Here is a 16166-nt window from a genome sequence, read left to right as displayed (position 1 = left end):
TTTATCATAGTTGAAAGCGTGAGTCAATTGGAGCTAGATGGATGCGCACTGCTGAGGAGTCCCATAATAGGACGAAACGGCCGTCCAGTGTTTCCAGAAAATTTTAATAGTTGAGATTATGGATCAATTGAAGCTAGACCACCAGGGAAAACCTGGAAGAACTGGATGGTCGTTTCGTCCTATTGTAGGACTTCTCAGTAGTGTGCATCCACGATCCTGCCTCGTGAGATTCGAACCCAGAACCCGTCAGTCTCACGCATGAGCGCTTAACCTCTAGACCACTGAGCCAACCGGTATCCAACGATGTTAATGTCTAACTTCAACCGATCCACGAAATTAAGTGGCACATCCACCAATGTCTTCAGTGAGTTATTATTTCACAACAGACCTGGTTGAACTCCACTAGTCACTGCTTCCAGATTTTCAATGGTGATCTAGCTTCAACTAACTCATGATCTCAACTATTAAAATTACTATAATATCCACAAAATCCACTTCTGACAGTAATTAAAAGCTTGGTAACTAAATCATAATTCTATAGGATGATAAATAGGTTCTCAATTAAATTATAATTTTAATAATGTATAATTATAAATTTTTCTATTTAGAATATTCTGGTTTATTAATGTATCAGTTTACTAAATGAAACTACTGTCATTTTGTCCAATAATTGTTTGATTTCAATAGTTGAGATCATGAATCAATCGAAACTAGACCACCATGAAAAACCTGGAAGCATTGGACGGCCGTTTCGTCCTATTGTAGGACTCCTCAGCAGTGCGTATTCTATTTATTGATATCCAGTTATCCATTTACATTGTTCATATTTTATTAAATCAATGATCTCAAATTCATATCTACATACAATTTACTTTTCATCATACAATTATGATAACTTGTTATTTCATAAAATTATTTAGACTGATATCAGTTAGGGTGTACTGATTGTCAAGAATTATAAGAAATAATTTGTTATCCTATGTAGCTTCAGATTATATTTACCAGTTGACATCTGATTCTTTAACATGTTAAAGAAGGACTGGCTCTTTGAAATGCCTGACTCTTAAATTGTTAGTTAACAGGTACAGATTTCATTAGCTCCGAAATCTATGCTCTTTCTAAATGAATCACTGAATACTACTTTACCTGGACATGAAAAGTAGAAAATGTAAGTCAATTAACAACTGTTTTCTTTAAGATGCCATGAATATGAACTAGAATTATCTTTGAAAATTACCTACTAGGTGAAACGATTGCCCGTAGATGGAGTATGGATTAGAAATATGTTTATGATATAGGCTTGATGATACCACCAGTATTGTAGTTTGACAACTATTAACCAGTAACACCTATAATCGAATCGTGCCCCACCCAGTTAAAATCAGAAGTCAGAAGCGAAGAGGTTGGAAAGATCTATTTGATGCGTTATCAATATCTCGAGAAGTGATTGATCTAATCTGGCTAATGATCGTAGGTGATTTTTCCCACGCTGTACTGTAATGTGATTTGGTGCGGATGCATGATCGAGCGCCTTCAGCTAAACAAGTCCACTTAAACTAATGTGGTCAGCATCCAATATCGAACGCTTACAAAGCTATTGATTTTGGGGAATTATTTACAGCTACAGGCTTCAACAATCAAATATTCTATCTCTTCTTCTCTATTTATGTGTGACATATTCATTCCATCCTATTATTATGCTTTTCACTTCATTCAAAATTTTAGTATTTAGTAGTAAGTAATCGTTATCACTTGACTCACTCATCTAGAAGGCAGTTAACTCCAATACTTCTCATCTAAAATTTGTTTTCATTTTACCCTTTTTCGTTACAATCTAGACTATTCAGAAAGTTCTTTTTGATACTAGATCGCTTTTCTTCATGATGCAATACTGATCTGTTTTCCAAACACACTACTTTCTAATTTTTTTCCATGTACTGATATCAACTGGGGTAATCATTGAAAACAAAAAGTACTAGAAAGAGTTTAATTCCTAATTCGGAACTTCTTATCGGTGACGACCCAAAACCGCATACAAAGTCGACACATAAAAGATGGAAAAACTATAACTTATGGAAGATCTTTGAGCGACGCTAAAGTGACCTTGAGAGTGTTTACCTACTTATTAGGGCTAAATGAGGGTTATAAAACAGTTTGAAGAATAACAATTATGATTCATTGTTGATGATTAGGTTTAGGAATCAGATTTACGGTTTTCCATCATGAACTGACATCAGCTGAAATGCTAAGACGATTTCTGGCCAAATGGGTGGGTGAATTTCGCGCCAAAATCCAAGACCTATTATCTTAAATCTGATTGGTTCGTCCATAAATTATAGTTTCGCCTAAAAGATTCATGTTTCACTTTGACCAACATACCATACAATGGCTTATACTTCAAACTTCAGATGGTTGACATTATAACATGGTATTTCAGTATTCAATTATCCTTTGTACACAATGGTTCTGGTTCTGATGTAGGTTGATCTTTTTGACAGTAAATTGATATCGTTGAAAACTGAACTGTTATCAGTTTTATTTATTTGCAGATTCAATTACTTGTTGATACTGGCAGTAGTAACTTAGCAATTGCTGGTAGAAATTTAACAAATGTTGATAACTGGTTTAAGTCTACCAAGTCGTCTACATTGAGATGTAGTGATCACTTAATTCAACATGTACGTTATTTGAAAGGTTATTGGACTGGTGTTTATTGTCAAGATGAATTTGATTTTACAAATAAACAAGGTATGTAAATAGTATTTGTAAAGAAAATTTAAAAAAATGATTTCCCTAAAATTTTACAGTCAATACTGTTAATGTATATTGAGCTAATACTTTAAATATTCTTTTGCTGACATTTGAATATTTTCAGTCAGTCAGTCAGTCAGCTACAACGTAGGACCAGGCACATATATGCATCGGTCCAAGTTACCATACCTCGTTAGCACAACAAGATGAACACCGAATTCATAAAAGTAGTTAATTTTGTGGTGGAAATATATATAAAAGAAAGGTTGTATATATGGATATAGTACAGGAAGGAAGACAGATATGAAGCAATTTTAATCTCAAGGTTTAAGGGAAGATAAAGAGTGTATACACCTACACCATTGTGATCGATTCTAAGCCATATCACCTAGAGTCTCCAACCATTGGTTACAATAGTCACGCGGACCTCAACCAAGTAGTCTACATCTACCAACATGACTCAGACTAGTAGTTAGCGACTTTAAGCACTGATGCCACGTTCTGGTTTGGGCGCCCCTAACTCTCTTCCAACCATCCCCTACACTAGTCAGCATTGCGCGTCGTGGTAATCGGTGTTCAGGCATACGTAACACGTGGCCTAATCATCTCAGTCGATGAAGATTCATGACCTCATCAACTGATTTACCATCATTCCCTAATACCCTGTGTCTAACCTCACTATTACTTACTCGGTGATCCCAGTAGATGCGAGCAATATTTATAAGATATCTGTGGTCAAATACTAGTAGCTTACGAGTATCTTCTACTCTTAATGGCCACGTATCGCTTGAATATTTTCAACCTAAAATATTTATACAAACTTTCAATTTACCTTGATATAACCTATATTAGATAGTCATTTAGTAGCATTTCAACTGGTAGTGTTTCAACTTCATACAATCATTTTACGAGTAACACGGTTATCCTTCAACGATGCCATCAAAATCGTTTATTATCGTATGTTCAGATAGTGAAAGATATAATAATAAACAGAATTTGACATTCAAAATTAAACTATATGTTCCTGAAATCTTAAACAGAAATCGATATTCAGAAATGGGACCACCGAGTACTTAGACTTTAACATCTCAGACTGTAAAACTGGATTATATGAGTTTCTATTGAAAGAGACTCATCAGTTTCATCAATATTTCAAACATGTCTTTCTGATAAGTCCCAATTAGCATTAATATTATGTTAAATAAGGCTTTCTACCAATCTTCTCTAACTATTTATTACTATAGAACACTATTTTGTATATCATGGGGTGAACTTTACCTCAGTGTTAGATGATTAAAGACAATCACCAGGAAGCTTCGTATGACTTTGTGTTATTGTTAGTTGGTACTGGTCAGTAAGATGTATTTTCAGTTATGAGGAAGGTGATACCTTTAATTATGGCTGGAACTGACTTGTGGGATGGTGGTACTGAAGTATTTAGACATCAACTGGCCTTATTTAAGACTGATATATCTCACCTTATCACCGAGTAGTAGATAATATCGTATATTACAAAGCCCAATTCAAAAGTCTCGAATTATTCAAAAGGATGATAATCAAAGCTACTATTCAAGCCTTCTGGTTAGTATCTTTTTAGCGAGTTAGTTGAGATAAAGACAGGTGTCAGGCAAGGTTACTTACTCTCACCCTCTCTCCTTCTCCTGATGATCGACTGACTCATGAAGACGTCAACATCTCGAGAGAAGCACGAGATACAATGGACAGCTAGGATGCAACCGGACTTCTCAGATGATCTGGCTCTTCTACCACACACGCAACAACAAATGCAGGAGAAGATGCCCAGTGTAGCAGCAGCCTCAGCAGCAGTAGGTCTCAATATAAACAACAGGAAAAGCAAGACTCTTCGATACAATACAATATGCACCAATCGAATCACACTTGACGGAGAAGCATTCGAAGATGTGAAAACCCTTACATACCTGGGCAGCATCATCGATGAACACCGCGGATCTGATGCAGATGTGAGGGCGAGGATCGGCAAAGCAAGAGCAGCATATTTACAACTGAAGAACATCTGGAACTCAAAACAACTATCTGTCAATCAACACCAATTTTCAATACAAATGCCAAGACAGTTCTACTGTATGGGGCGGAGACGTGGAGAATTACGAAAGCCATCATCCAGAAGATACAGGTGTTTATTAACAGTTTTCTATGCAAGATAATTCAGATCCATTGGCCAGACACTATCAGCAACAATCTACTGTGGGAGACAACAAACCAGATTCCATCAGCAGAAGAAGAAATTTAGGAAGAAGCGCTTCACAAGGCAAGCCTTCACATGGAATCCTGAAGGCCAAATGAGAAGAGGAAGACCAAAGAACACATTACGCCGAGAAATAGAGACAGACATGAGAAGAATGAACAAACAATTGGATAGAACTATAAAGGAAGGCGCATGACAGAGTGAGTGTGTTGGAGAATGCTGGTGGGCGGCCTATGCTCCATTGGGAGTAACAGGCATAAGTAAGTAAGTAAGTAAGTACTGTTCAAGCTGTATCTATACTAATATGTCTAGTTTCAGGTTATGCATAGCTGTTACTTCTATAGTGAAATGAAAATTCATGAGTACATCATTCAGTAGATTAAGCTTAATCATATCGTACAATGATTTTATTTTTACAAAGTAATAATGAATTATATGCTGTTTAGTATCAAATTTGATAATTCTATCATTTTTAAAAATTATTCATCTTGTTTAAATTGTTGCGAAATGTACATGGAGCTAATCCATGTCAGGTGGAGACAGATATCTACCTCAGACAATAGAAGATGATTGCACAATTTCGTAGGTCGGTTGAAGTTGAACAATAACACTGTTAGATGCCGACTGGCTCAGTAGTATATAGGTTAAGCGTTCGCGCGTAAGACCTAAGGTCCTGAATGGATGTGCACTGTTGAAGAGTCCTATACTAGGACCAAACAACCTTCCAGTGCTCCCAGGTGTTCAATGGTTGTCTAACAACTTAACAAACTAAGATGGTAGTTGGAGGTGGTCAACAGAAAACCCTGGGTCTGTGTTTCGTGCTACTTGGCACTCGTCAGCAAGGTGCACTTGTAATCTTGAGGGAACTGGTGCTCCCTGACGGGTTCGTTCCCGTGTCACTCAGCTTCATAGTCAGAGACGTTACCACTGAGCTATTCAGGCCGTGAGCGACCTTCTGTAGGACTGAGATGTAATCACAATTGATTGATCACTGGGTAGCGATCATTATTTTATTCCTTTTTTATTTTCACCTTAGATACAACAATTATTAATCAATATTCAATCAATACTACTAATCAAATTCAATTATCATTTAGTTTAATTTTTAATTCAACTAAAATATTTTTATCACATATTTATAATCATTCTACATGGTATGGAATTATTGGATTAGGATTTACAACACTTTATATTAAACCAAAATTAATCAATATTTATCATCATCATCATTATCAAAAAAATTTATTGATTAATTGGAAAAATCAATTAATCAATCAATTATTTGATTATCATCATCATAATAATAATCAATTCACTTATATAGATCAATTAAATTCTATATGGAATATACATAAACAATTTGGATTATTATTATGTGGAACTACATTGGTAAATGATTGATATTGTTCTCTTTATTATTATTATTATTTAAAGGGTTGTAAAGATCAGTTTGATTAAAGTTAAAGTATATGCATCATTGGATTATAGGAAACTTTCCTATAATGAATTTTGATTATCAGAAAGGGTTTGATGGAGATTTTAGTAATTTTTATAGAGTTCAGATCATGTGTCAATTGAAGCTAGACCAGGTGTGTTGGGAGATATCAACTCATTGATGAAATTGGTGAATGGTTACTCAATTTCGTGGATTGGTTGAAATTGAACATGAACACTGTTAGATGCCGGCCGGCTTAGTAGTCTAGAGGTTAAGTGCTCCGGCGCGAGACTGGTAGGTCCTGGGTTCGAATCTCGCTCGCGAGGTGGGATCGTGGATGCGCACTGCTGATGAGTCCCATAATACGACGAAATGGCCGTCCAGTGTATCCAGGTTTTCCATGATGGTCTAGCTTCAATTGACTAATGCTTTCAACTATGAAAATATCTACTTGAATTAAACAAATTCTGGTTGATCAAAAAGTATTTTGAACTGTTTTAATTTGTTTTTTTAAAGATCGTTAAAAATTTCATTGATTGACTGAATTGTTCCTATGTTTGTATCAGAAGGGGGTTTGGAGATAGTATAATAATTTTAATAGTTGAGATCACTAGTCAATTGACGCTAGACCATCATGGTGACTCCACATATAAGCGACTTGGGATAACTTCATATACTTTCTTAAGCTAATCCTCGGCTTAAAACTGAATTTAATTTCATTCGAGAAATTCAGAAGCTAAGTACAAAGTTGTAATAATTCAACAGATCATACGTTTAGCAAACAGATCAGCCAAATAAATTGATAATATATTTGTAATATCCCAATAAGTAGAAAAATTAGATTTTCTGACGTTTCGTGACTCGGTTTTGAGCCACTTCTTCAGAGAAGAAATAACCAGATTAAAATTAATCCAATTTTAAATAGTACAACGGAACAATAAGAATATTAAATGATTAATCAAAAGACAGGTCTAAATAAATCAATGTCATATCATTTCGATCAAGGTGATCAGTTAAGGCAAAAGAATATAAAGAAAGTTGTTTGAATATGATCATATGTACGAATCATTATTCAACTTTGATCTATAAGGAAATAGATAAGAATAAATAATAGACACGCATCCACTTATATATACAGGTAGGTTAATAGCTGATTAAATGTCTAATCTATAGTAAGTGACTAATATTATTCTGACGACATTTGTTTGAGACATTTTTTATCTGCTCATAATATTATAGTTTACATGTTTACAGGACTGAAAGGGCTTGTCACATATTTTACATCTGTGGCATTTTGATCATTCTCAGTGAAGTTAGTATATAAAAAATCAGGGTTTCTTTGTTATTTGTAACGATTTAGCCTAATAAGCAAGGATGGATAGTGACTGACAGTGGAATCTAGAACGTGAGTTCCGTCCTATTTCGGACTCCTGATTTAGATGTACCTACACCTCACACTTGATGTTCACTCTGCGACTCGAACCCAGTAACTTTCGCTTCAAACGCCATCGCTTTATCCACTCAACTACTGAGTCCTGATAGCCACTTGCTTGTGTAATGGGGTGAAGTTATATTCACTTGTTGTTGTTTTACTTGTATCTTACTATTGTTTGAAGCGAACGGTACTGGGTTCGAGTCCCAGAGTGAACATCAACTCTGAGATGCAGGTACATCTAGCTGACGAGTCCCAGATAGGACGAAACGCGCGTCCTGGATTCCACTGCTAGTCACTATCCATCTTTGCTTACAATGCTTGTGAATTAAGGCTATACCGAGGCAGTACGCACATATGCACATATGCCAATTAGAGACTGACCAGTTGCAGTCCTAAAACATCAATGGGAAGATACAAGTGAAACAACAACAACAACTGAATTTAGCCTAACTTACAACAACATTGAAAACAGATCTTTTGATCGACTTAGTTGTGTTACATCATCAAGTTCAAGAAATTCAAATGTTTATGATTGGAATTACACAGGGACCTGTAAAATGTGTATGATATAGTTATATTGTTGATATAAATAAAATTATTTTGAGATTGTCAGGAGTTAACATAAAGTTTAAAACGTTTAGGCTATGTAATTTGACACATAAATAACTAGATACTTTAGACAGCTGAACGCAATCAACAGGAAGCCCTGTTTGATTAAAGTTTCGTGATCGTATGCTCATTAGTGACTGGCTCCATGAGGTAATTCCTGGAGTTCTAGTGAGAAGTCGTGAACAGTGGAGCTAATCCATGTCAGGTAGAGACAGGTATCTACCTCAGTATAATGGGAGATGGTCGCGCAATTTCGTGGATTGGTTGAAGTTAGACATTAACACCGTTGGATAACGGCTCAGTGGTCTATCAGTTAAGCGCTCTGACGCGAGACTGGTAGGTCCTGGGTTCGAATCTCTCGAGGCGGGATTGTGGATGCGTACTGCTGAGGAGTCCCACAATAGGACGAAACGGCCGTCCAGTGTTTCCAGGTTTTCCATGGTGGTCTAGCTTCAACTGACTAATGATCTCAACTATATAAAATATTGAAGGAGTTTATGATTTATGTTTAGACTGAATCAGAATTGTTCAATATCATATTCAGAAACATAACCACTCATTCATTCATGTTGCAACAAACTTTTCGTAGAAAGAAATGAGATTAATACACTGAGTGATTAATGTGTAGTAACCAGTGTGACATTCATTTAGTTCCTTGTTTTAATCAAATTCTATCAACTAGGTTACATCACCAAATATATTTTAATATATCTCTCTTTGTTACATGTAGTTCAACGATCCAGATATGAATTCACGAAAGATGTCAGGTAAACTAATCATTGGTCGAACAGATTTAAATCTACTCTGGCCGTCTACTTATATTACTAACAATATGTCATCATCGAAAATTCCAAGCTTTAACCCATCGACAGTTTATTACACGCCTATTCGAAAAGCATGGTATTATGAAATAATTCTCACCGATCTTTTGATTGATCAATACAGTTTAGTAGATAATTGTAAAGAGGTAAATCCAAATTCATGTTTTCAATGAAATAATTCATAATAATTTAATTATGCTTAATTCTTTCGCCAACTTGAGTCATTTATGGAGTAGGCAAGATATCCGTCTAGCAATCAAAGGACGGGTTTACTGTGCAGCAGTTCGGTCCGTCCTACTTTACGGCAGTGAAACAAGCCGGTAAGAGTAAAGGATATTCGTAGGCTACCAGTGTTCGATCATAGGTGTCTTCGAAGCATTGCTCGTATATCCTGGGACCACCGGGTAAGTAATGCAGTTGTTAGGAAACGGGTACTAGGTAAGGATGGCAAATCGATTGATGAAGTAGTGAAACTTCATCAGTTGAGATTGCCGGGACACGTGTTACGTATGTCCAACCACCGACTGCGCCGACGTGTAATGTTTTATGGCGTAAGAGTAGGTTGGAAGAAAGCTAGGGGCGACCAGACCAAAACATGGCACAAATCCACGAATTCACTGACAAGTGAACTGAGCCATACTGGTAGGTGTAGAATACCTGGTCGGGATTCGCGAGATGATGGCAATCGACGGTTAGATAGCTTGAATGACATGGCTCAAAATCGTTTGCAATGGCGAAGGTGCATCCACTCTTTGTGTTCTCCCAAATTCTAATCTTCTGAATTCTTTATATCTCTATCTTTTTTCTCTTCTAAAATTTATTTCATTGGATTACACTCCTTGAATAACATCTTCAAACCCTAATCTTTCGGAATACTGCTTATACTCTTACTACTTCTACCACTATGGGATTTGAATGGACAACTGCATCTCTGTGTTAATGTGGTGTGGCAACTCGAACTGATGTACGTACGTACGTACGAAGTTCTACGTTGTGAGTGACTGACTGACTGGAATTATGCTTAATTGAAATCCATGGTTTATATAAACGTATAATGAAATGGTTGTTAAAGGATTTTGTTTTTACTACTTTGTTGTGCAGTGTCAGGTATTATTGGTAACCCCTATAATAAAAATGTATCACTCAAATCAAAGTATATGAACATGTGTTTGGTTACCATTGCATCATGAGGATACAGAATCTTATACTCAGTGAACTTGGTTTTTCAATCAAGTTATCAATACTTCCCAATTATAATAATTATAAACATGAAAATGAATAGCAAACTTTTCTATAGTAATTTAGTGGGAGATACAACCAAAACGAAGAAGTAAACAATGACAGATTTATGGTCAACAAAAACCAATCAACATTGAGGTGTGCAGGACAAGTTGTAAATCACATGTGGAGAAATTCAAACACTTTACTACTACCCAAAGTTTGTACTGATTATGTCGTTCAGAAGGACGATGAAAGCTCCACGACCAAACCATCCAGCTCAGAGAAGAAAACTCCATCAAAATTAGTGGCCCTATGTCTGACTCTAGTTAGATTGAACGGATGATCGTTATCGAACGATTGTTGTCGAAATATACTTGCATACAATTATCGACTTAAATCGCATTGGTGAAGAACGGAATTAAATAAATCAAATATGAGAATGGAGTTTTTAGTACGTATAGTTCGTACCATTTTTGATCAGAAAGCGAAGTAAAACAAAATGACGCGCAATGGAGAAAGCGATTGAGCCAACTCAATTTAATGAGGCGTGACTTAATATTTATGGTCAGACAAAAATAAGTTACAGACATGTGATGAGTAAGATAAGAAATGAACACAGATACACTCATATAAAAACAGTCAAGGTTGATAAGTAAATAATTGACCAGGTCAAAATATGGCTTGAGAAGAATGAATAGATTGATCTGTTCAGAGGTGAGAATGACCTATGTGGGCTTGTCATAGGGTCAGCCTCTAAAGTACATTTCATGTTTATTTCCAATAGATTTCTTATATTTGAATAGAAAAATGGTTAAAAGTAATGACAACTAAAATGTTTAAATATATCAAATGATGGGGTTTTTAACTCAGTCTTATTAAGATTGGCTTATCGTTGTAATATACTGTTAACATGATTATACAGTTAGCAGTTTCTTTTATAATAAAATATATTTATAAGATTTCAACAATGTTAATTAGACTAGTAGGTCCTGGGTTCGGATCTCTCGAGAGGAGGTCGTGGATGAGCATTACTGAGGAGTCCCACAATAGGACGAAACAGCCGTCCAGTGCTTCCAGGCTTTTCTTGGCGGTCTAGCTACAGTTAACTCACGCTTTCAACTATGAAAATGTTGGTTAAGTTTTAAAATAGGAAAAAAAAACTGGAAAATTCTTCAATAGATGTAATTTTAATAGTTGAGATCATGAATCAGTTGAAACTAGACCATCATGGAAAACCTGGAAACACTGAACGGTCTAGCTTCAATTGACTTATGATCTCAACTATTAAGATGACTATAATATATTCACTGTTGAAATCATGAGTTAATTGAAACTAGACCACCATGGAAAATCTGGAAGCATTGAACAGCCGTTTTGTCCAATTTTGGGACTCTTCAGCAATGCGCAACCACGATCCTGCCACATGAGATTTGAACCTAATGCTTTCAGGTTTCCAATGGTTATCTAGCCTTAAATGATTCATGATCTCATATCCACAAAAATACCCCTTCTGATTCATTTTTTTTTTCTTCTATTCTAGTTAAATTTATATAAAACAATTATTGATAGTGGTACAACTAATATTTATTTACCAATAAAAATATTTCAACAATTAATTCATTATATTTTAATCAAATATATTAATCAGAAATCGATTTTTAATCATATTAAAAATAAAAAATTATTTTGGTATGGTAAAAATGCATATTGTTTACCTAAAATAATCAATCATGAAAAATCAATAAACTTATTTTATCAATCATTTCCAATGATTGAATTTCAATTAATATCAAGTTATAATACATTAAATCAAGTTATTTCTTTATTATTATCACCACAGGTAAGTTTGTTTATTGTTTTTGTTGTATAATACATATGTATATATATGCTCTTCGACGAGGGGTAACAGGCGTAAGCAAGTAAGTAAGTAAGTAACTTCGAGAACTATCTATGGACCAATATAGTACATATATATTTCCTACTGTATAATTGCTAAGTAACTTAACTATTCATATTCATGTTCCTTTTATTATGAGCTTTATTTTGATCTATAGATAATTATTATACGATTTACCATTCCTGAGTTATCCCCAGTCTATTGATTACTGTTCCCTCTATTCACAGCAACATTTGGCCAGATCTTGTACAAATGTTATTTTCTATTTTATGGTACGATGTGGTCAGCTTGTTTGGTATATAAACCTAGTATGTTTGTGAATAATGATTCATATTTCAGAGGCTGTTATTGGTGTTCTGGACTTAACTGGCTGGGTTAGGCAGAAAGCAGTACTGATAAGTACTCAAGACTGCTCATACGGATATTGTGTATCATTCCTTCGATCGATAATTCGCTATATAGAGGCAATACGAATAGTATGCATATGTGGACAATAAGAGACTGACCAGTTGCAGTCGTAAATATCAATGGGAAGATTCAAACAAACAATACTAAATGAATTCAAACTTTACCACATTACACAAGCAAGTGGCTATCAGGACTCATTAGCTGAGTAGATAACGCGATAGCGTTTGAAGCGAACGATACTGGGTTCGAGTCTCAGAGTGAACATCAACTGTGAGATGCAGATACATCCATCTGAGGAGTTCCAAATAGGACGAAACGCGCTTCCAGGATTCCACTGCCAGTTACTATCCATCTTTGCTTATAAATCCAATTAGGTTGTAGATATAATTCTACTTCGTATTTTGTATCATTTTTTAATTTGTATATTAATAATTCTTTTTTATATTTCAGCAATATGTTAGATACCTTGGTAGAATAAACCGAAATAATCAAAGTAGAGATTGTTTTGCTTTTGCTATACAACCAACTCATAAAAATACAATATTGGGTTCAGTATTTCTTGAAGCATACTATACTATATTTGATCAAGAAAATATGCAGGTATATCATTATTTTGATTAATCAGTTGGTTTTAATTTTAAATCAATCAAAAATAACTTATTACTACTTGTTATAGTGTAACTATGTCTAGTCGACTAGTATTGGGGATGGTTGGAAGAAAGTTAGGGACGGCCAAACCAAAACATGGCATCAGAGCTTAAAGTCACAAACTTCTAATCTAAGCCATTGTTGGTAGATGCAGACCACTTCGTTGGAGTTCGCGTAACTATCGTAAACAATGGTTGGAGACCCTGTATGATATGGCTCAGAATCGATCACAATCGGCTATCTTCCCTTAAACCTTAAGATTAAAATTGCTTCATATCTTTTTTCTACGAACTAGTTTCTCTTCCTGTACTATATCCCTATATACAATCTTTCTTTTATACATGACTACAATTGAAGTAACTACTTCTATGAATTTGGTGTTCATCTTGTTGTGCTGATGAGGTATGGCAACTTGGATCCATGTATATATGTGACTGATCCTACTTTGTAGCTGACTGACTGAAACATGGTTATTTATGAAGTATGGTTTTTTCTTTTTTAAGAAATGACAACACCAATTCTGTCAGAAACGTTATATGGTAGTAACATTGTAGTGAATGAGAACATAGATAAGGATAACCAATTATCTATTTAGCACAAATTACAAAGTTCCTTCATAAAATAGGAAAAACCATACTCTAATATTTCATTTGCAAAATGTTCATTCATTGTCTCAGGCTTTATTATTCCTGGATTTACACACCAATCGCTTTCTGTTTCTGATCTTCTTTTCTCGATCTTTTCAATCTTCTACTGCCAGATTTTCTATTCCTGACTCACGATATATATATACTACTTATGTCGATATAAGTAGCCCACACCACAACACAACTAAAGATTTTGGTCAACCAAAATTTACCATGTTTTTTCCATAGTTCATCAATCACATGTACACTTTTTGAATGATCCATTTGTACCTTAACATAACCTCATCTCTTACATTTTAAACAATATTTCTAGATTGGATTTACTAATTCACCATGTAATTCATATACAAATAATCCAAATATACCTCTATCTAAAGTGAATGGATTAAAACAATGGAATGAAACATTTAAATATATTTCATCAAGAAGAACATATCAAGACAATATCAATATTGATCATCTTTCATCACCATTGGATTGTGCTGTTTATAGACCTACAAAATCTGTACAATTAGCATATTTTAAAGAATTACATTCAAGAATATTTTGGTTATCTACAATCGTACATTTCTTTTTGATTCCTTTATATATTTTGTTAAAAATTAAATATATTCATTAAGCTTACTTACTTACTTACGTCTGTTACTCCCAATGGAACATAGGCCGCCGACCACCATTCTCCAACCCACTCAGGCCCCCAAATGCCCTGGTACGGCTGAGAGTAGGGAAAGTCCGCTCTCCCTCTCGAAATGCTCTCACACAGATACGCGTATATAGTCTCTAACAGGGAATTCCTACTCACTGCCTTCTCGTGGAATTACTGTTGTTTAGGATAGTTAGAGGGCGGAAAGCGAATGTCCGGCACTTTAACCGGGTCGGTGGACACGGAAAGTTCACCTAGGGGAGTTGGAAAACCCTGATTCCAAACCAATGGTGCACATGGACGTATGGGTCAATCGTTGGTCCCTGGCTACCATGAGACTGCATCTCCTCACGATGCTCCACTGCCTTGTGGATCCGACCTTTTGGTCAAAGGCTCCGGGTGTGGCCCCCTAAGCAAACCACCTGCTTCTGTTTGGGCACCCGGACAGTATCACAACCCTCACACAAATCAAATGAGATTTGTATGGCGCATATATATCTAGTGCCCCTTTGTACCAATATTTATGTGTTCAAATAAAGAAAATAAAAATAACCCACTCATTCTGTCATGCGCATTCTTTTTCTAGTTCTATCCAATTGTTTGTTCATTCTTCTCATGTCTGTCTCCATTTCTCGGCGTAATGTGTTCTTCGGTCTTCCTCTTTTCCTTTGACTTTCAGGATTCTATGTGAGGGATTGCTACTTATTTCTATTATATTTGATAATATGTAAATATTTTAGTATTTTTATCTATTAGTTGTAATTATTAAGTATGTAATTTAGTGGAATAAATGATATATCTACTTATTAACTCTGCACTATTGAACAGTATACAGTATTGAAGATACCACCAGTATTGTAGTTTGACCAGTAACACCTACTATAATCAAATCGTGCCCCACCCAGTTAAAATCAGAAGTCAGAAGCGAAAAAGTTGGAAGATATGTTTGATGGGTTATCAATATATCAAGAAATGACTGATCTAATCTGGCTAATGATCGTAGGAGATGTTTCCCACGCTGTGCTGTAACGTGATCTGGTGCGGATGCATGATCGAGCGCCTTCAGCTAAACAAGTTCACTTAAACTAATGTGGCCAGTATCCAATATCGAACACTTACAAGGCTATTGATTTTGGGGAATTATTTACAGCTATAGCACTTTTAAAAACTAGTGAAAGTAAGTGACCAGAAATATCTTTTGAGAGAGGTTTTTTTAAAACTTCGGAAGGTCATTCATGTGGACAACATTTTTTAACGTTGCTAAAGATGTAACATATGGGATTAATCTAGGTAAATTAAAATTCAAAGTGCCGAATACTGATTTCAGTCATGTTTAAGATTATACGAATGCTAAATACTAACAGTTTTATAGGACGCTTGTGAAATAAAGTTTATTCAAGCTAAATATTTGTAAAAGGAATCCA

General features: G+C 35.2%; 1 protein-coding gene across 1 annotated transcript in view; it reads left to right on the top strand.

The window, feature by feature from the left end:
• Positions 1-14718, top strand: part of Smp_175560 (memapsin-2 (A01 family)) — a gene marked incomplete at both ends in the record, with an annotated part of 15483 nt that extends 765 nt beyond the window's left edge. Inside the window, 6 exons of the mRNA XM_018796157.1 lie at positions 2550-2748; positions 6015-6367; positions 9188-9424; positions 12040-12339; positions 13255-13404; positions 14413-14718. Of these exons, the coding sequence (XP_018650397.1) occupies positions 2550-2748; positions 6015-6367; positions 9188-9424; positions 12040-12339; positions 13255-13404; positions 14413-14718 (1545 nt within the window). The remainder of the gene's footprint in view (positions 1-2549; positions 2749-6014; positions 6368-9187; positions 9425-12039; positions 12340-13254; positions 13405-14412) is intronic.
• Between the last annotated feature and the right edge of the window lie 1448 nt (positions 14719-16166).

Source organism: Schistosoma mansoni, chromosome 2 (genome assembly GCF_000237925.1).
Source record: "Schistosoma mansoni strain Puerto Rico chromosome 2, complete genome".
NCBI classification, from domain to species: domain Eukaryota; kingdom Metazoa; phylum Platyhelminthes; class Trematoda; order Strigeidida; family Schistosomatidae; genus Schistosoma; species Schistosoma mansoni.
Note: the sequence above shows the minus strand (reverse complement) of the source record. Positions and strands in the feature narration are given on the sequence as shown.